Below are 20,816 nucleotides of genomic sequence, written 5' to 3'. Positions count from 1 at the left end.
GGTTGGGGCAAATATCAAATATGCAAAGGTCACGGATCCAGGTGCGTAGACACAGGCCTTGGTCCAGGAGGCCAATTCATTTGGGAACCAGGCATTGTCCCTTCCTATTAAGGAGTCAGAGATCATGGGTTCTAATCCGGGGTCTGCCACTTATCAGCTGTGTGACTTTGGGAAAGTCACTCAACTTCTCTGGGCCTCAGTTACCTCATCTGGAATATGGGGATTAAGACTGTGAGCTCCATGTGGGACAACCTGATTACCTTGTATCCCCCCCAGTGCTTGGCACATAGTAAGTGCTTAACAAATACCAAAATTATTCAGCCCTTAGAACAGTGCTTTGTACATAGTAAGCGCTTAATAAATGCCATCACTATTATTATTAAGCACATAGTACGGTGCTCTGCACATAGTTACTGCTTAATAAATATCATTGATTGATTGAAGGATACTGTTTTAGAGTGCCATTCTTGTTGGGTTGGTGGATCTTGATGGTGGCTATGTAAGTACTCTAGTATCTGCCATCCACTGAAATGGGATAAAAAAATGGGCTTCGTGCTCACTGTGGGCAGGGAATGTGTCTGCACTAAGCATTTGGGAGAGGGCACTACCACCGTAGACATCCCTGCCCACAACGAGCTTACAGTCTAGAGGGGTCAACCCAGTGAGGAGTCGTTTCAGCCTCCTCCCGAGCTTGCATAAATAGGCCAATTCAAAAATGGAAGGAGTGTGTGTGTGTGTGTGTTTGGATGAGCAGGTGGAAGCTTTAGTTACAATTCCCGAATTGGAGGGCGGTGATCCCGGATCTAATATCCTGGAAGATCTTGTTCCATCTGGCTCCAAGCCCAGCCCCACCCTGACCCGTGGCAAAATCCCGGGGAGGAAAGACGGGCCCTTGGATTTGCATCCTTTATTCACCCGTCCCCCAGCCCACGGCACTTATGTCCAGAACTGTCATTTCTTTTATTTCTATTAAGGTCTGTCTCCCCCTCTAAACTGTCAGTTCATTTGTTGTGTCTACCAACTCTGTTGTATTGAACTCTCCCAAATTCATTCATTCATTCAGTCGTCTTTATTGAGCGCTTACTGTGTGCAGAGCACTGTACTAAACGCTTGGGGAGTACAAGTTGGCAACATATAGAGACGGTCCCTACCCAACAGTGGGCTCACAGTCTAGAAATGCTTAATAATAATAATGATAATAATGAGGGCATTTGTTAAGCGCTTACTATGTGCACAGCACTGTTCTAAGCTCTGGGGAAGATACAAGATGATCAGGTTGTCCCACGTGGGGCTCACAGTCTTCATCCCCATTTTACAGATGAGGGAACTGAGGCCCAGAGAAGTGAAGTGACTTGCCCAAAGTCACACAACTGACAAGTGGCAGAACCGGGATTTGAACCCATGATCTCTGACTCCCAAGCCCGGCTCTTTCCATTGAGCGACGCTGCATAAAACATTAATACAATGTTCTATGCACAGTTAGCTCTCAATAAATACGGTTGATTGATGGCACTTATGCACATATCCGTGATTTATTTATATTAATGTGTGTCTCCCCTTATGGGCTGCAAGTCGGTTTTTTTTAATAGTATTTGTTAAGCGCTTACTATGTGTCAAACACTGTTCTAAGCCCTGGGGTGGTTGCAAATTGATTAGGTTGGATACAGTCCCTGTCCGGCATGGGGCTCACAGTTTAAGTAAGAGGGAAAACAGGAGAACTAAGGCAAAGAAAAGTGAAATGACTTACCCAAGGGCACCCAGCAAGCACTGGCAGGGGTGGGATTAGAACCCAGGTCCTCTGACCACCCCAGCCCTTGCTCTTTCCCCCAAGCCACGCTGTTTCTCGTTGCGGGCAGGGAGTGTGTCTACCCAGCGCTTAGAACAGTACCTGGCACATAGCAAGCGCTTAACAAATACCATCATTAGAAGCAGCGTGGCTCAGTGGAAATCAATCAATCAATCAATCAATCAATCGTATTTATTGAGCACTTACTATGTGCAGAGCACTGTACTAAGCACTTGGGAAGTACAAATTGGCAACATCTAGAGACAGTCCCTACCCAACAGTGGGCTCACAGTCTAAAACGGGGAGACAGAGAACAAAACCAAACATACTAACAAAATAAAATAAATAGATGTGTACAAATAGAATAAAAAAATAAATAAATAGAGTAAAAAATATGTACAAACATACGAAAGAGCCCGGGCTTGGGAGTCAGAGGTTGTGGGTTCTAATTCCCACTCCGCTTCTTGTCAACTGTGAGACTCTGGGCAAGTCACTTAAATTCTCTGTGCCTCAGTTACCTCATCTGTAAAATGGGGATTAAGACTGTGAAACCCATGTGGGACAACCTAATTGGCATCTTTTACGGCTCGCACTTCCAGGCCGGCATCCCTTTGTGTGAGCCATCCGGCTCTCCTGTTGGTCCCTATGGGATAAAAAGCAGCGTGGCTCAGTGGAAAGAGCCCAGGCTTGGGAGTCGGATGTCATTGGCTCAAATCCCGGCTCCGCCAATTGTCAGCTGTGTGACCTTGGGCAAGTCACTTAACTTCTCTGTGCCTCAGTTACCTCATCTGTAAAGTGGGGATTAATAATAATAATGGTATTTGTCAAGCACTTACTCTGTGCCAAGCACTGTTCTATGCACTGGGGTAGATACAAGGTAATCAGGTTGTCCCCCGGGGGGCCCCCAGTCTTCATCCCCATTTTCCAGATCATCATCATCATCATCAATCGTATTTATTGAGCGCTTACTGTGTGTAGTGCACTGTACTAAGCGCTTGGGAAGGACAAATTGGTAACATATAGAGACAGTCCCTACCCAACAGTGGGCTCACAGTCTAAAATAATAATAATGATGGCATTTATTAAGCGCTTACTATGTGCAAAGCACTGTTCTAAGTGTTGGGGAGGTTACAAGGTGATCAGGTTGTCCCACGTGGGGCTCACAGTCTCAATCCCCACTTTACTGATGAGGTAACTGAGGCCCAGGGAAGTGAAGTGGCTTGCCCAAAGTCACACACCTGACAAGTGGCGGAGCAGGGGTTTGAACCCATGACCTCTGACTCCAAAGCCTGTGCTCTTCTCCACTGAGCCACGCTGCTTCTCAAAGGGGGGAGACAGAGAACAAAAACAAACATACTAACAAAATAAAATAAATAAAATAGATATGTACAAGTAAAATAAATAGAGTAATAAATATGTACGAACATATATACATATATACAGGTGCTGTGGGGAAGGGAAGGAGGTAAGATGAGGGGGATGGAGAGGGGGACGAGGGGGAGAGGAAGGAAGGGGCTCAGTCTGGGAAGGCCTCCTGGAGGAGGTGAGCTCTCAGTAGGGCCTCCGTCACCAGGCCCCCGGCGGTTGCTAGGGAAGTTCAGCAGAAGCCGGAAGTGGGTTGCCAGGGGCGTGGCCTGTGATTGGGGCGTGTCTGGGGGCGTGGCTCACGTCACCAGGCCCCCCCCACCGTTGCCCCGGCGGTTGCTAGGGAAGTTCAGCGGGACCCGGAAGTGGGCAGCCGAGGCTCGCGCCAGGGGGCGTGGCCTGTAAAAGGAGCTCCTCTGTCCCCCCCGGCCCCCCCGTTGCCCCGGCGGTTGCTAAGGAAGTGCAGGGGAAGCCGGAAGTGGGCAGCCGAGGCTCGCGCTGGGGGCGTGGCCTGTACTGGGGGCGTGGCTCACGTCACCAGGCGGCCACCGTTGCCCCGGCGGTTGCTAGGGAAGTTCAGCGGGAGCCGGAAATGGGTTGCCACGGCTCGCGCCGGGGGCGTGGCCTGTGATGGGAGCGTGGCTTACGTCACCAGGCACCCCCCACCGTTGCTAGGGAAGTTCAGCGGGAGCCGGAAGTGGGCAGCCGCGGCTCGCGCCAGGGGGCGTGGCCTGTAAAACGAGGTCCTCTGTCCCCCCCCGCCCCCACCTGTTGCCCCGGCGGTTGCTAAGGAAGGTCAGCGGGAGCCGGAAGTGGGTTGCCACGGCTCGCGCCGGGGGCGTGGCCTACGTCACCAGGCCGCCACCGTTGCCCCGGCGGTTGCTAGGGAAGTTCAGCGGGAGCCGGAAGTGGGCAGCCGAGGCTCGCGCCAGGGGGCGTGGCCTGTAAAAGGAGGTCCTCTGTCCCCCCCCGGCCCCCCCGTTGCCCCGGCGGTTGCTAGGGAAGTGCAGGGGAAGCCGGAAGTGGGCTGCCCAGGGCGCGCGCCGGGGGCGTGGCCTGTGCTGGGGGCGTGGCTCACGTCACCAGGCCGCCACCGTTGCCCCGGCGGTTGCTAGGGAAGTTCAGCGGGAGCCGGAAGTGGGCAGCCGAGGCTCGCGCCGGGGGCGTGGCCTGCGCTGGGGGCGTGGCTCACGTCACCAGGCCAACCCCGTTGCCCCGGCGGTTGCTAGGGAAGTTCAGGGGGAGCCGGAAGTGGGCTGCCCTGGGCGCGCGCCGGGGGGCGGGGCCTGTGATGGGGGCGTGGCTGTGGGGCGGGGCCTATGTACTGGACGCCTCGCTCGCGGCCCCTGCAGCAGCAGCAGCAGCATCATCAAGAGGAGGAGGAGGAGGAGGCCCCGGCTGGGTAAGAGACACCCCCCCCCCCCACCTTCCCGGGAGCAGGGGGCGTCCAGCACACTCCCCACCCACCCCCCCACCGGGGGAGCGTGCAAGACAAGGGGGTGTGGGCCTGCGCATAGCTAATAATTATAATAATGGCCCTCTTTTGGGCAGGGACCCTCTCTAGATGTTGCCAGCTTGTCCTTCCCAAGCGCTTAGTCCAGTGCCTTGCACACAGTAGGCGCTCAATAAGTACGATTGAATGAATGAGTGGCATTTATTGAGCGCTTACTGTGTGCAGAGCACTGGACTAAGCGCTTGGGAAGTCCAAGTTGGCAACAGATAGAGACGGTCCCCACCCAACAGCGGGCTCACAGTTTGGAAGGAGGAGAAAGCTTACTTACTATGTGCCAAGCACTGTTCTAAGCGCTGAGGAGGTTACAAGGGTGATCAGGTTGTCCCACGGGGGGGCTCCCAGTCTTCATCCCCATTTTACAGGTGAGGGAGCCGAGGCCCAGAGAAGCGACTTGCCCCAAATCACCCAGCTGACAGGTGGCGGAGGCGGGATTTGAACCCATGACCTCTGACTCCAAATCAGGCAATCAATCGTATTGAATGCTTACTGTGTGCAGAGCACTGTACTGAGCACTTGGGAAGTCCAAGTTGGCAACATCTAGAGACAGTCCCTACCCACCAGTGGGCTCACAGTCTAAAAGGGGGAGACAGAGAACAAAACCAAACATACTAACAAAATAAAATAAATAGAATAGATATGTTCCAAAGCCCGGGCTCTTTCCACTGAGCCACGCTCCTTCTCAGTGCCTTTTAACTGAGCCGTTTATTGTTGCATCGCCCCCCCCCCCAGCGTTTAGCACAGTGCCCTGCGCACAGTAGGCGCTCAGTACATAGCGCCGAGTGAGTGAACGAATGATTAGTGCGGTTGGGTCGCGGTGGAGCAATTCATTCTGTTCACGTCCCCCCCCCCTTACCCGGACTGTCAGCTCGTTGTGGGCCGGAACGTGTTGTTTAGTGTCGTATTGGACCCTCCCAGGCGCTTAGTACAGTGCTCCGCACACGGGGAGCGCTCAATAAATAGGGTTGGGTGAATGAATGCAGCACTGGGGGAGGAGGAGCGTCTTGAGACAGCGAGCCCCGCGTTGGACAGGGACTGGGTCCAATCTTGGCTGGTATCCACCCCAGCGCTTAGTACAGTGCCTGGCACATAGCCGTCATCATCATCATAATAATCCTGGAGGGTTGGAAGCACTGTGGAGCCTGGAGAGGGAGCTGAGTTGAGGTTGGAGGGGGAGGAAAAACGAGGAGCCTTCTTGGAAAACTTGAAGTCTTTTGTCTTGGCTTGGAGGGGAAGAGCCTACGGAAAGACCATGTGCCGCAGGTCGATGGATTAAACCGATCCATAAATCCTGTTTGGCAATCCGGGGGCCCTGGGACTGCAGAAGACGCCTCCCCTTCCTCCTGTCCCTCCCTCGGGCCCAGGGCAGGCCACAGTGTGGGTATTCTTTTATTCCTGAGCTTGATATACCTATTAATAATAATAATAATGGCATCTGTCAAGCGTTGACTATGTGCCAACCCCTGTTCTAAGCGCCGGGGTAATAAAAATAATGATGGTTTTTGTTCAGCGCTATGTGCCAAGCACTATTCTACACGCTGGGGAAGGTACGAGGTCATCAGGTTGTCCCACGTGGGGCTCACAGTCTTCATCCCCATTTTCCAGATGAGGGAACTGAGGCCCAGAGAAGTTAAGTGACTTGTCCAAAGCCACACAGCTGACAAGTGACAGAGGGTAGATTAGAACCCTCTACCTCTGACGCCTAAGCCCGTGCTCGTTCCACTAAGCCGCACGATACAAGGTGATCAGGTTGTCCCACGTGGGGCTCGCGGTCTTCATCCCCATTTTCCAGATGAGGTCACTGAGGCCCAGAGAAGTGAAGTGACTCGCCCAAAGTCACGTGGCGGAGCCGGGATTAGAACTCATGGCCTCCGACTCCCAAGGCAGGGCACTTGCCACTAAGCCACCCTGCTTCTTTGGCCTATATTTGGCTGTGCCACGTGTTGAGAACGTAACTCCCGTTGTTGGGCAGGGCTGGTCTCTATTTGTTGCTGAATTGTAGTTTTCAAGCGCTTAGCACAGTGCTTTGTGCACAGTAAGTGCTCAATAAATGCGATAGAATGAATGAATGATCTTCATTTCATGCAAAACTCTTGTTCCCCCCACCCCCCCCACCCCCTTTCCTTTTTCTATAAGCAGCAAGCAGCATGTCTTGCTGGCTTAGTGGAAAGAGCTCGGGCTTGAGAGTCAGAGGTCATGGGTTCTAATCCTGGCTCTGCTGCTCCTCAGCTATGTGACTTTGGGCAAGTCATTTCACTTCTCTGAGCCTCAGTTCCCTCATCTGGAAAATGAGGATGAAGACTGTGAGCCCCACGTGGGACAACCTGATCACCTTGTATCCCCCCCCAGCGCTTAGAGCAGTGCTTCGCACATAGTAAGCGCTTAACAAATGCCATCATTATTATTATTATATGCAATTATGTGGTATAAATTATTTATTCCTATTAATGTCTGTCTCCTCTTGACTGGAAGCTCATTATGGGCCCCTGTTCCTTTTTTTCCATAAGCAATTATATAGTATAAATTACTTATTTATTCCTGTTAATGTCTGCCTCCTCCTCTTGACTGGAAGTTCACGATGGGCAGGGAAAACGTGTTCGCCGATTGTGTTGAATTGTACTCTCCCGAGCGTTTAGTACAGTGCTCTGCACTTTGTAAGTGCTCAAGGAATATGATTGATCGGTGGATCAATTAAAGTTTCCTTAAAATAATCCTGGAGACCAGCCCTGGCCTCCAGTGGTTCTTGAAACCCTCTGTTCCCACAGACAGATTTTGGTGTCTTACACTAATTTGATCCAGAAATAGAAAATGAGAGGAAACTGAAGAATTATTCCCACCTAACTATTAAAAGGGAGGCTCTATTGACTCCGAAATATCTATCTGTGAAGCAGGGCTAGGAATCAGTGACTTCAGTTTCTTTCCTGTTTAAAGCCGCCGAATTTCTTTTTCTAAAAAATAAGGAGATCTGAAACATTAAAAGACAGTTCTCAAAAATACACGTGGAATGAGGAACATTTACAGTAGTTCCAAGAGGGTGGTATAAACATATGTTAATAAGTTTGGTTTTGTTGTCTGTCTCCCCCTTCTAGACTGTGAGCCCACTGTTGGGTAGGGACTGTCTCTATATGTTGCCAACTTGGACTTCCCAAGCGCTTAGTACAGTGCTCCGCACACAGTAAGCGCTCAATAAATACGATTGATTGATTGATTGTTGTATCCTCCTCTCCCAAGCACTTAGTACAGTGCTCTGCACCCAGTGAGCGCTCAATAAATGCGACTGAATGACTGAACGACTCCTTCACTCCGGTCCCTGAAAAGTTGCAACATCATCATCAGTCGTATTTATTGAGCGCTTCCTGTGTGCAGAGCACTGTACCAAGCGCTTGGGAAGTACAAATTGGCAACATATAGAGACAGTCCCTACCCAACAGTGGGCTCACAGTCTAAAAGGGGGAGAACACGTTTCCCGACCCCCGTCCCCTGCCCAGATCCCCCCGCTTGACCCTTAAAGTAAACATGTTTCTGCTGTCTGCCAGGAAAAAAACTGGAAGTCTTTGGAAAAGATGCAGGGTTGCGGGGTTGGAGAAGGGGTAGAGGAAGCCAGGGAATGTGTCCGCAGTTTATCTGCTCACGGACACAGGGACAGAGGGGCTTTCAATCAATCAATCAATCGTATTTATTGAGCGCTTACTGTGTGCAGAGCACTGTACTAAGCGCTTGGGAAGTACAAGTTGGCAACATAGAGAGACAGTCCCTACCCAACAGTGGGCTCACAGTCTAAGAGGGGAGACAGAACAAAACCAAATATACTAACAAAATAAAATAAATAGAATAGATATGTACAAGTCAAATAAATAAATAAACTGAGTAATAAATATGTAGAAACATATATACAGGTGCTGTGGGAAAGGGAAAGGGCTTTCGGTCCTGACGATCCGTCTCCTAATCACCTTTTCTGCTAGGACTACAGCCCGGTAGCTCACCCCTGTTGCTAGAAGAAAAGCATACAGGAGCAACAGATGTTGCTCCCCCTTTTAGACTGTGAGCCCACTGTGGGTAGGGACCGTCTCTATGTGTTGCCAATTTGTACTTCCCAAGCGCTTAGTACAGTGCTCTGCACATAGTAAGCGCTCAATAAATACGATTGATTGATTGATTGATTGATGTTGCGTGGGAGGTTGTGTGTTGAGGGTGTACTTAATCACCCTTGGCAGGGAGTTAGCAGAGAAGCAGCGTGGCCTAGTGGATAGAGCCCGGGCCTGGGAATCAGAAGGATCTGCGTCCTAATCAATCAATCAATCAATCGTATTTATTGAGCGCTTACTATGTGCAGAGCACTGTACTAAGCGCTTGGGAAGTACAAATTGGCAACATACAGAGACAGTCCCTACCCAACAGTGGGCCCACAGTCTAAAAGGGGGAGACAGAGAACAGAACCAAACATACCAACAAAATAAAATAAATAGGATAGAAATGTACAAGTAAAATAAATAAATAAATAAATAGAGTAATAAATATGTACAACCTAATAATAATAATAATAATGATAATAATGGCATTTATTAAGCGCTTACTATATGCAGAGCACTGTTCTAAGCGCTGGGGAGGTTACAAGGTGATCAGGTTGTCCCACGGGGGGCTCACAATCTTCAGCCCCATTTTCCAGATGAGGGAACTGAGGCCCAGAGAAGTGAAGTGACTTGCCCAAAGTTACCCAGCTGACAGTTGGCGGACAACCTGATCCCCTTGTAACCTCTCCGGCGCTTAGAACAGTGCTCTGCACATAGTAAGCGCTTAATAAATGCCATTATTATTATTATTAGGACACAGGTCCTTCTGATTCCCAGGCCCGGGCTCTATCCACTAGGCCACGCTGCTTCTCTGCTAACTCCCTGCCAAGGGTGATTAAGTACACAGTCCCCATTTTCCAGATGAGGCCCAGAGAAGTGAAGTGACTCGCCCAAAGTCCCCCCGCTGTCACCCCTAATCCCAATCGGAATCGTATTCATTGAGCACTTACTGTGTGCAGAGCACTGGACTAAGCGCTTGGGAGAGGGCAGTAGTACAGAAATCGGTAGACGCGTTCCCTTGCCCGCAAGGAGCTTAGAGGGGGAGACAGACATTAATATCAATAAATTGCCGATGTAATAAATTACGGATATAATCCCAGCTCCGCCACTTGCCCGCTGGGTGACCTTGGGTAAGTCGCTTCACTTTTCTTGGCCTCTGTTACCTCATCTGTAAAATGGGGATCAAGACTGTGAGCCCCATGTGGGGCAGGGATTGTGTCCAACCTGATTAACTTGTATCTCCCCCAGGGTTTAGAGCAGTGCTTTGCATACGGCAGCGTGGCTCAGTGGAAAGAGCCCGGGCTTTGGAGTCAGTGGTCATGGGTTCAGATCCCGGCTCTGCCAATTGTCAGCTGTGTGACTTTGGGCAAGTCACTTCCCTTCTCTGGGCCTCGGTTACCTCATCTGGAAAATGGGGATTGACTGTGAGCCCCCCGTGGAACAACCTGATCACCCTGTAGCCTCCCCAGCGCTTAGAACAGTGCTTTGCATATAGTAAGTGCTTAATAAATGCCATCATTATTATTATTATTATTATTCTCTGTGCCTCAGTTACCTCATCTGTAAAATGGGGATTGACTGTGAGCCCTCCGTGGGACAACCTGATCACCTTGTAGCCTCCCCAGCTCTTAGAACAGGGCTTTGCACATAGTAAGCGCTTAACAAATGCCATCATTGTTATTATTATTAAGTACCCTAGTTTTGTGGGTTTTTTTAATGGCATTTATTAAGCGCTTACTATGTGCAAAGCACTGTTCTAAGCGCTGGGGAGGTTACAAGGTGATCAGGTTGTCTCTCGTGGGGCTCACAGTCTTAATCCCCATTTTACAGATGAGGTAACTGAGGCACAGAGAAGTTAAGTAACTTGCCCAAAGTCACACAGCTGACAATTGGCAGAGCCGGGATTTGAACCCATGACCTCTGACTCCAAAGCCCGGGCTCTTTCCACTGAGCCACGCTACTTCTCATTATTATTATTACAGTGCTTGGCATATAGTAAGTGCTTAACAAATGCCACAATGATTATTATTGTTTTTTTCTCCTTCTCTTGTTGGAGGGCAGAGCAGGTGAACAGGTTTCTTCCGGCTGGGACCAGAGCCATTTCCGTGGTCTGGAAAAGAGCAAGAGTGAGACCCTGCTCAGAGAGATTAGTGGAGTTTGCCGTGCGGGCTTAGAAAACTAATAATAATAATATTAATAATAATGGTACTTGTTAAGCGCTTACTACGTGCCAAGGACTGTTCTAGGCACTGGGGTAGATACAAGTTAATCAGATTGGACGCCGTCCCTGTCCCACATGGGGCTCAGACTCTTAATCCTCATTTCACAGATGAGGTCACTGAGGCCCGGAGAAGCGAAGTGACTTGCCCAAGGTCACGCAGCAGATAAGTGGAGGAGTTGGAATGAGAACCCAGGCCCTCCTGACACTCAGGCCCGGGCTCTAGCCACTAGGCCACACTGCTTCCTGAGCAGCCGACTGATCGATCGATTGACTTTCCCCGGAGGAAGGGTCCTCCCAGGGCACTTAGGCTTTGTCCCGCGTGTCCCCGAGGCAGATCTCGACTCCCCGGCCCCCCGACTCGGCCCCGGGCAGAAGCGAGCGGAGGATGGGAACGGCCGCCCGGCCATGTCTCTGGGCCGCCTCCTTCGACGCGCCTCCTCCAGAGCTTCGGACCTCCTGACCCTAAACCCCGGCGGGGGCGGCGGCGGCGGCCACCCCCCAGCCTCCGGACCGGACGGGGAGATCGTCTTCTCCAAGAACAATGTGTGCGTCCACCCGCTCGAGGCTCTGCAGGACTTCGGGGAGCACCACCCAGGTGAGCACCCTGTTGGGTGGATGGGCCAGCCGGAGCACTGCGTGAGCAAGGCTAAGAGCAACCCCCTACCCTCCCTATGATGAGCCGAGCACCTCCCTTTTCTGGGCCTTGTCTTCCCCTCCCTCTTTCTAGGCCTCGTTGTTACTGTGGGTTGGTCGGAGCGCCTTGTGGGTCAGCTGGCTCTCAGGGAGAAGCACCAACAAAATCCAACACGATGTCACTTCCCCGCCCTTAGGGCTGCCCTTCGGGGGGGACGGTGAAAGGGCGCCTTGAACTTGAGCTTCCAGAGACCTCTACCCAAGGGCCTGTCGCTCTCTCCTTCAGGTGTGGAGAAGGATGAGCTTCTGGGGATCATGAACTAGGAACCCATCTCTCTCTCCCGGGTTACCTATAGCTGGATGTGGAGAAGGAGGAGATTCCAGGGTCCTTTAACCAAGGTCCTGTCTGTCTGTCTCTCTCTCTCTCCCTCAGGTTACCTGTGCCTGGACATGGAGAAGGATGAGGTTCCGGGGACTTTACCCAGGGCCTCACATCTCTCTCAATCAATCAATCAATCAATTGTATTTATTGAGCGCTTACTGTGTGCAGAGCACTGTACTAAGTGCTTAACAAATACCGGAAATATTATTGTTCTTATTAAGTCCAGAGCCCGACTCAGGTTACCTGTGCCCGGATGTGGAGAAGGATGAGCTTCCAGGGACCACGAACTAGGAACCCATCTCTCTCTTCCAGGTTACCAGTGGCTGGATGTGGAGAAGGAGGAGCTTCCAGGGATCATGAACTAGGAACCCATCTCTCTCTCCCAGGTTACCAGTGGCTGGATGTGGAGAAGCTTCCAGGGATCATGAACTAGGAACCCATCTCTCTCTCCCAGGTTACAGGTGGCTGGATGTGGAGAAGGAGGAGCTTCCAGGGATCATGAACAAGGAACCCATCTCTCTCTCCCAGGTTACCAGTGGCTGGATGTGGAGAAGGAGGAGCTTCTGGGACTCATGAACTAGGAACCCATCTCTCTCTCCCAGGGTACCAGTGGCTGGATATGGAGAAGGAGGAGCTTCCAGGGATCATGAACTAGGAACCCATCTCTCTCTCCCAGGTTACCTGTGGCGGGATGTGGAGAAGGAGGAGCTTCCAGGGATCATGAACTAGGAATCCATCTCTCTCTCCCAGGTTACCTGTGGCTGGATGTGGAGAAGGAGGAGCTTCCGGGGATCATGAACTAGGAACCCATCTCTCTCTCCCATACCTGTGGCTGGATGTGGAGAAGGAGGAGCTTCCAGGGATCATGAACTAGGAACCCATCTCTCTCTCCCAGGTTACCTGTGGCTGGATGTGGAGAAGGAGGAGCTTCCGGGGATCATGAACAAGGAACCCATCTCTCTCTCCCAGGTTACCAGTGGCTGGTTGTGGAGAAGGAGGAGCTTCCGGGGATCATGAACTAGGAACCCATCTCTCTCTCCCAGGTTACCAGTGGCTGGATGTGGAGAAGGAGGAGCTTCCAAGGATCATGAACTAGGAACCCATCCCTCTCTCCCAGGGTACCAGTGGCTGGATGTGGAGAAGGATGAGCTTCCAGGGACCACGAACTAGGAACCCATCTCTGTCTTCCAGGTTACCAGTGACTGGATGTGGAGAAGGATGAGCTTCCAGGGACCACGAACTAGGAACCCATCTCTGTCTTCCAGGTTACCAGTGGCTGGATGTGGAGAAGGAGGAGCTTCCAGGGATCATGAACTAGGAACCCATCTCTCTCTCCCAGGTTACCAGTGGCTGGATGTGGAGAAGCTTCCAGGGATCATGAACTAGGAACCCATCTCTCTCTCCCAGGTTACAGGTGGCTGGATGTGGAGAAGGAGGAGCTTCCGGGGATCATGAACTAGGAACCCATCTCTCTCTCCCAGGTTACCTGTGGCTGGATGTGGAGAAGGAGGAGCTTCCAGGGACCACGAACTAGGAACCCATCTCTCTTCCAGGTTACGTATGGCTGGATGTGGAGAAGGATGAGCTTCAGGGGCTTATGAACTAGGAACCCATCTCTCTCTCCCAGGTTACCAGTGGCTGGATGTGGAGAAGGAGGAGCTTCCAGGGATCACGAACTAGGAACCCATCTCTCTCTCCCAGGTTACCTGTGGCTGGATGTGGAGAAGGATGAGCTTCTGGTGATCATGAACTCAGAATCCATCTCTCTCTCCCAGGTTACCTGTGGCTGGATGTGGAGAAGGAGGAGCTTCCGGGGATCACAAACTAGGAACCCATCTCTCTCTCCCAGGTTACCTGTGGCTGGATGTGGAGAAGGAGGAGCTTCCGAGGATCATGAACTAGGAACCCATCTCTCTCTCCCCCAGGTTACCAGTGGCTGGATGTGGAGAAGGAGGAGCATCCAGGCTCAGTCTCTCTCTCTCTGTCTTTCCCAGTTACCTGTGGCGGGATGTGGAGAAGGATGGGCTTTTGGAGACCTTTAACCAGAGCTCTGTGTGTTTCTCTCTCTTTGTTTCCCTCTCCCCCACAGGTTACCTGTGCCTGTACGTGGAGAAGGATGAGCTCCTGGGGACGACCCTCATCCTAGCCTGGGTCCCCAACTCCCGCATCCAGAGGCAGGACGAGGAGGCCCTACGCTACGTGACTCCCGAGAGCTCCCCGGTGCGCAAGGCCCCCCGGAAGCGAGGCGGCCGGGCCCACGCGGCTCCCGCCGCCCCCCCCGACCCCGCCAGCCCCTCGTCGGAGGACGGGGACGGGCGGCCCCGGAGCGCGGGGTCCGTAGGGCCCCCGGGTACCCCTCGGCCCGCCCGCAGAGACTCGGGGAGCTCGTGGACGGTCGGCTCCCCGGAGGAGGCGGCGGACGGGGCGGGAGGAGGAGGAGGGGGCGGGCCGGGGACCAGGCCGGGGGCCGGGGAGGACGAAGGCTCCCCCGACCTGTCGGCCGACGACGTCAGCCGCGACAGCCCCTTCGACTCGGACTCGGACGCCTTCTCTTCCCCCTTCTGCCTCTCCCCGATCAGCGAGGCCCTGGCCGAGACCAGCGGGCCCGCGTTCCTGGACAGCGAGAACAGGTCAGGCTCCGGACTTAATAAGAACAATAATATTTCTGGTATTTGTTAAGCACTTACTATGTGCCTCCCACATATTTTCTTTATGGTACTTGCTGTGTGCTTACTATATGTCAGACACCAGTGGTATTTCTTAAGCGCTTACTGTGTGCCGCACACTTTTTTCATGGTATTTGTTAAACATTTGCTGTGCGCCATGCACTTTTTTTAGCAATACTTGTTAAGCGCTTACTGTGTTCGGAGCACTTTTTTGTGGTATATGTTAAGCACTTTATATGCCACACGCTTATTTTCTTTATGGTATTTGTTAAGCACTTTGTGTCACACCCTTTTTTTATCATATTTGTTAAGCGCTTACTATGTGTCATACACTTCTTTTTATGGTATCCGTTAAACCCTTAGTGTGTGCCAAACACTTTTTTTAACGATATGCATTAAACACTTACTCTGTGCTGCGCATTTTTTTATGGTATTTGTTAAGCACTTACTCTGTGCCAAGCACTCTTTTTGTGTGGTATTTAAGCACTTACTATGTGCCATGCACTCTTTTTTAGGGTATTTGTTAAGTGCTTACTTTGTGACATGCACTTTTTATGGTATTTATTAAGCGCTTACTATGTGCCAAGCACTTCTTTTTTTTTTTTTGCAGTATTTGTTAAGCTCTTTCTATGTACCAAGCCCTTTTTTTGTGGTATTTGTTAAGCATTTACTATGTGGCAAGCACTTTTTTATGGTATTTGTTAAGCGCTTACAATATGCCAGGCACTGTACTAATCATCATCATCATCAATCGTATTTATTGAGCGCTTACTGTGTGCACAGCACTGTACTAAGCGCTTGGGAAGTACAAGTTGGCAACATATAGAGACAGTCCCTACCCAACAGTGGGCTCACAGTCTGAAAGGGGGAGACAGAGAACAAAACCAAACATACTAACAAAATAAAATAAATAGAATAGATATGTACAAGTAAAATAAATAAATACAAACATATATACATATATACAGGTGCTGGGATAGATGCTAGATAATAAGGTTGATACAGCCCCTGTCCCTTACAGGGTTCACACTCTTAATCCCCATTTTACAGATTTAGGAAACGGAGGCCCAGAGAAGTAAAATGGCTTGCCTAAGGTCACATGGCAGATAAGCGGTGAAGCCGGGATTAGAACCCAGGTCCTCCGACGACGCCCAGGCTCTTTCCACAGGGCTTATAGATATGGACGTGAAGGCTGTGGGGTGAATACCAAGTGCCCAAAGGTGACAGATTTAAAGCACCTGACAGACAGCCCTTCTGAGGCAAACACTCAAGTCGGCCGGCCGTATTATTATTATTTTTATTCCCTAAGAAATAATGGCCAGCATAAGTCTTGCAGGAAAGGAAATCTCAAGAAGCAGCACAGCCTAAAGGATAAAGCCCAGTCTTGGGCTCTGTTCACCTCCCACATCTCTCTCACGCAGCCCCACAGCACTTACGTCCATATCTGTAATTTATTCATTTATATTAATGTCTTTCTCCCCCTCTAGACTGTAAGCTTGTTGTGAGCGGGGAGTGTGTCTGTTCAATTGTACTCTCCCACGCGCTCAGTACAGTGCCTGCATACGGTAAGCACTCAGTAAATACAGCGCTTAAAACAGTGCTTTGCACTTATGAGAAGCAGCGTGGCTCAGTGGAAAGAGCCTGGGCTTTGGAGTCAGAGGTCATGGGTTCAAATTCCAGCTCCCCCAATTGTCAGCTGTGTGACTTTGGGCAAGTCACTTCAATCAATCAATCAATCAATCAATCGTATTTATTAAGCGCTTACTGTGTGCAGAGCACTGTACTAAGTGCTTGGGAAGTCCAAGTTGGCAACATCTAGAGACGGTCCCTACCCAACAGTGGGCTCACGGTCTAGAAGGGGAAGACAGAGAACAAAACAAAACATATTAACAAAATAAAACAAATAGGATATGTACAAGTTAAACAAATAGAGAAATAAATACGTACAAACATATATACTTCACTTCTCTGGGCCTCAGTTACCTCATCTGTAAAATGGGGATTAAGACTGTGAGCCCCCCATTGGGACAACCTGATCACCTTGTAACCTCCCCAGCGCTTAGAACAGTGCTTTGCACATAGTAAGCGCTTAATAAATGCCATCATTATTATTAGTAGTAGTAGTAGTAGGCGCTTAATAAATGCCATCATTATTATTGTCTGCTGTATGACCTGGGTCAAATCACTTCATTTTTCTGGGCCTCAGTTTCCTCATCCGTAAATCGTGAGTTCAGACTGTGAGCCCCTGATGGGACTTGATCTGGATCTAATCTGATTAGCTTGTATCCATCCCGGCGCTTAGTACAGTGCCTGGCACATAGTAGGCGTTTAGCAAATTCCATTTTTAAAAAATAACCAAAAAGGAGCCCGGGGCGCCCTCAGGTGGCGGCCTGGCGGTACTGCACCGAGCAATAATAATAATAATAACAATAATAATTATGGTATTTAAGTGCTTAGTATGTGCCAGGCACTGTCCTAAGCGCTGGGATAGATACAAGGCTATCAGGTTGTCCCACGTGGGGCTCACAGTCTTAATCCCCATTTTACAGCTGAGGTAACTGGGGCACAGAGAACTTCAGCAACTTGCCCAAGGTCACACAGCAGACAGGTGACACAACCAGGATAAGAACCCAGTTCCTCTGACTCCCGGGCCCCTATTCTGTCCACTGGGCCACGCTCAACCATGTGTCTCAGTCCATCAGTGGTGTTTATTGAGCTCTCTTACGGTATGCAGGACACTGTATTGAGTGCTTGAGAGATTTCAATAGAACAATCATCAATCGTATTTATTGAGTGCTTACTGTGTGCTGAGCACTGTACTAAGCGCTTGGGAAGTCCAAGTTGGCAACATATAGAGACAGTCCCTACCCAACAGTGGGCTCACAGTCTAAAAATAAAACAATAAACAGACACATTCCCTGCCCACAATGAGCTGACAGTCTAGAGGGCGAGACAGACATTATTATAAATAAATTATTATTATACCACTTGTTAAGTACTTACTATGTGCCAAGCACTGTTCTAAACACCAGGGTAGATACAAGGCAATCAGGTTGGACACAGGCCCCATCCCGTACGGCATTCCCATTCTTAATCTTCATTTTCCAGAGGAGGGGACTGAGGCCCAGTGAAGTGACTTGCCCAAGGTCACACAGCAGACATGTGGCAGAGCCAGGATTAGAACCCGGGTCCTTCTGACCTCCAGGCCCGGGCTCTAGCCACTAAATCAATGACAGTTAGAAAACAGCCAGGCTGCCTTGGGTTAACCGGAGCAGGGCAGGTGAGGAAATCACTGCATCAGCTTCCCTGCCCCTCCGAGAGGAGGAAGTTAAAGTCCCTGATGGGGAGCGGGTCCCGGGGGGCTTCCTTCCGCCCGCCGTCTGGAGGTGGATGAGAGGGGCGTGGGGAGCGGGGAGGTGCCGAACTGGGGCATCGGCTTCTCCCAGGGAAACCCGTAAATAGACGCGATTCCTTGGGGAGATTTTGATGCAATCCTTGCCTGTGTGTTGCCGTGTTTATGTCTGGGAGCCCAGACTGATTCCTCCCAGCTCCTTCCGCCCAAGTAGCACGGCCTAGTCAGGGGTGTTTATTGAGCGCCTGTTGTGTGCTGCAGGAAAACTCTACGGATACACATACCAGAAACAGATATACATACCCGAACGACCTTATGGCAGAAGATGGGACATCCTGAGGAGGGTGTGCCCACGGAGTCGCTACGGGTCAGAAACGCCTCAAGGGCATTTGAAGAAGACTGTGTGCGGAGCACTGGACTACTCTTGAATGGGTCAGGAGGGGAAAGAAGAGAGAAGGAAAAGGATGGAGAGGCTAAGAGAGGCAGGAGGAGGAAAGAGGTACAGAAAGGAGAAGGGAAAAGAGGCAGGGGAGAGGAAGAGGGGAGACAGGAGGAGAGAGGAGAGAGTGGAAGAGAGACAGGGAAGGGAGAAGGGGAGATACCTTTCATCATCATCATCATCAATCGTATTTATTGAGCGCTTACTATGTGCAGAGCACTGTACTAAGCGCTTGGGAAGTACAAATTGGCAACATATAGAGACAGTCCCTACCCAACAGTGGGCTCACAGTCTAAAACGGGGAGAGATGTAATGTAACTAATGTATTTGAGAATTAAGAATGGGGGAGAAAGCATGTCTTGGATCTACCACAGTGCTTGGCATACAGAGAAGCAGCGTGGCTCAGTGACAGGAGCAACGGGCTTTGGAGTCAGAGGTCATGGGTTCAAATCCAGGCTCCACCAATTGTCCGCTTGTGACTTTGGGCGAGTCACTTAACTTCTCTGGGCCTCAGTCATCTCATCTGTAAAATGGGGATTAAGACTGTGAACCCCCTGTGGGACAATCTGATTACCTTGTAACCTGCCCTAGCGCTTAGAATAGTGCTTTGCACATAGTAAGCGCTTAATAAATGCCATCATTATTATTATTACATAGCACATAATAATAACACTAAATGTCTTGTATCTACTGCAGTGCTTTGCATATAGCTCTAAGGAATAATAACAACATGATTAATAGTGGTATTTATTAAGCCTTTGGCACACAGTAAGCACTTAAATATCGTGATTAAGTTGGTAGACAGATCCCTTGCCCACACGAAGCTTACAGTCCAGAGGAGTCTGCGGTTCTGGGTTCCAGCGTCGGCCCTGCCGCTCACCGGCTGTTTTTCCTTAGGCAGGAAAGGCGTCTGTTATATTGTCGTATTGTCCTCTCCCAAGCGGTTGGTACAATGCTGTGTACACAGTAAGGACGATCAAATGCTGGCCCGGTTGATGTTGCGCCTTTAGAACTCAGGGCCCTGAAGCCCAAGTCCCCTGCCGGCTGCGAGGCTCCAACTGTCCAGCAGGTGGCAGGCTGCGGCCGGGACAGCTGCCGCCGCCGGCTCAGCCCTGAGAAAACCTCCAGCCTCCTCCTGCCAGCCTCCTTCTCCTCCAAACCATCCATCATCATCATCATCATCATCATCAATAGTATTTATTGAGCGCTTACTGTGTGCAGAGCACTGTACTAAGCGCTTGGGAAGTACAAGTTGGCAACATCCCCTTCCTCCTCCTCCTTCCCTCCCTCTCCACCAAACCATCAGTTCCCCTTCCTCCTCCTCTTCTTCCTCCTCCTCTTCTTCCTCCTCCTCTTCTTCCTCCTCTGCTTCTTCCTCCTCCCCTTCTTCCTCCTCCTCTTCTTCCTTCTCCTCTTCTTCCTCCTCCGCTTCTTCCTCCTCCACTTCTTCCTCCTCCTCCTTCCTTACCTCTCCACCAAACCGTCAGTCCCCTTTCTCCTCCTTCTCCTCTTTTTCCTCCTCATTCCCTCACTCTCCACCAACCATCCATCCCCTTTCTTCTTCTCCTCCTCTTCTTCCTCCTCATTCCCTCACGCTGCACCAACCATCCATCCCCTTTCTTCTTCTCCTTCTCTTCTTCCTCTTCCTCCTCATTCCCTCCCTCTCCACCCACCATCCATCCCCTTTCTTCTCCTCCTCCTCCTTCCTCCTCCTTCTTCCTCCTCCCTCCATCCTCCCTCTCCACCCACCATCCAACCCCTTTCTCCTCCTCCTCCTCCTCTTTCCTCCTCCTCCCTCCATCCTCCCTCTCTACCAAACCATCCATCCCCTTTCTCCTCCTCCTCTTCTTCCTCCTCCTTCTCATCCCCTCCCACCATCCATCCCCTTTCTCCTCTTCTTCCTCCTCCTCCTCATTCCCTCCCACCATCCATCCCCTTTTTCTCCTCTTCTTCCTCCTTCTCCTCATTCCCTCCCACCATCCATCCCCTTTCTCCTCTTCTTCCTCTTCCTCCTCATTTCCTCCCACCGCCCACCCCCTTTTTCCTCTTCTTCCTCCTCCTCCTCAGTCCCTCCCTCTTCACCAAACCGTCTATCTCCTTTTTCCTCCTTCTCCTCTTCTTCCCCCTCCCTGAGAGTCACAAGTACCTGGGTTCTAATTCCAGCTCCTCCCTTGCCTGCGGCGTGAACTTGGGCAAATCACTTGACTTCTGTGTATCTCAGTGGCCTCATCTGAAAAATGGGTATTAAGACCGTGAGCCCCATGTGGGACAGGGACTGTGTCCAACCTGATTATCTTTTATCTACCCCAGTGTTTAGAACAGTGCTTGAATCATAGTAAGCACACAACAAATACCACAATTTATTATTGCTGTTATTATTACTATCCCGCTT

General features: G+C 50.7%; 1 protein-coding gene across 2 annotated transcripts in view; it reads left to right on the top strand.

The window, feature by feature from the left end:
• The first annotated feature begins 4,530 nt into the window (after positions 1-4,530).
• TBC1D16 (TBC1 domain family member 16) overlaps positions 4,531-20,816 on the top strand; it is a 42,167-nt gene continuing 25,881 nt past the window's right edge. For both annotated transcript variants that reach the window (XR_005448622.1, XM_038742109.1), the window contains exons 1-3: positions 4,531-4,553; positions 11,287-11,547; positions 14,057-14,597. Coding sequence is in view for 1 of the 2 variants with exons in the window: in XM_038742109.1 (XP_038598037.1) it covers positions 11,358-11,547; positions 14,057-14,597 (731 nt within the window). In the remaining variant the exon portion in view is untranslated. The remainder of the gene's footprint in view (positions 4,554-11,286; positions 11,548-14,056; positions 14,598-20,816) is intronic.

The sequence above is a fragment of the Tachyglossus aculeatus genome, unplaced genomic scaffold, assembly GCF_015852505.1.
Source record: "Tachyglossus aculeatus isolate mTacAcu1 unplaced genomic scaffold, mTacAcu1.pri SUPER_34, whole genome shotgun sequence".
NCBI classification, from domain to species: domain Eukaryota; kingdom Metazoa; phylum Chordata; class Mammalia; order Monotremata; family Tachyglossidae; genus Tachyglossus; species Tachyglossus aculeatus.
Note: the sequence above shows the minus strand (reverse complement) of the source record. Positions and strands in the feature narration are given on the sequence as shown.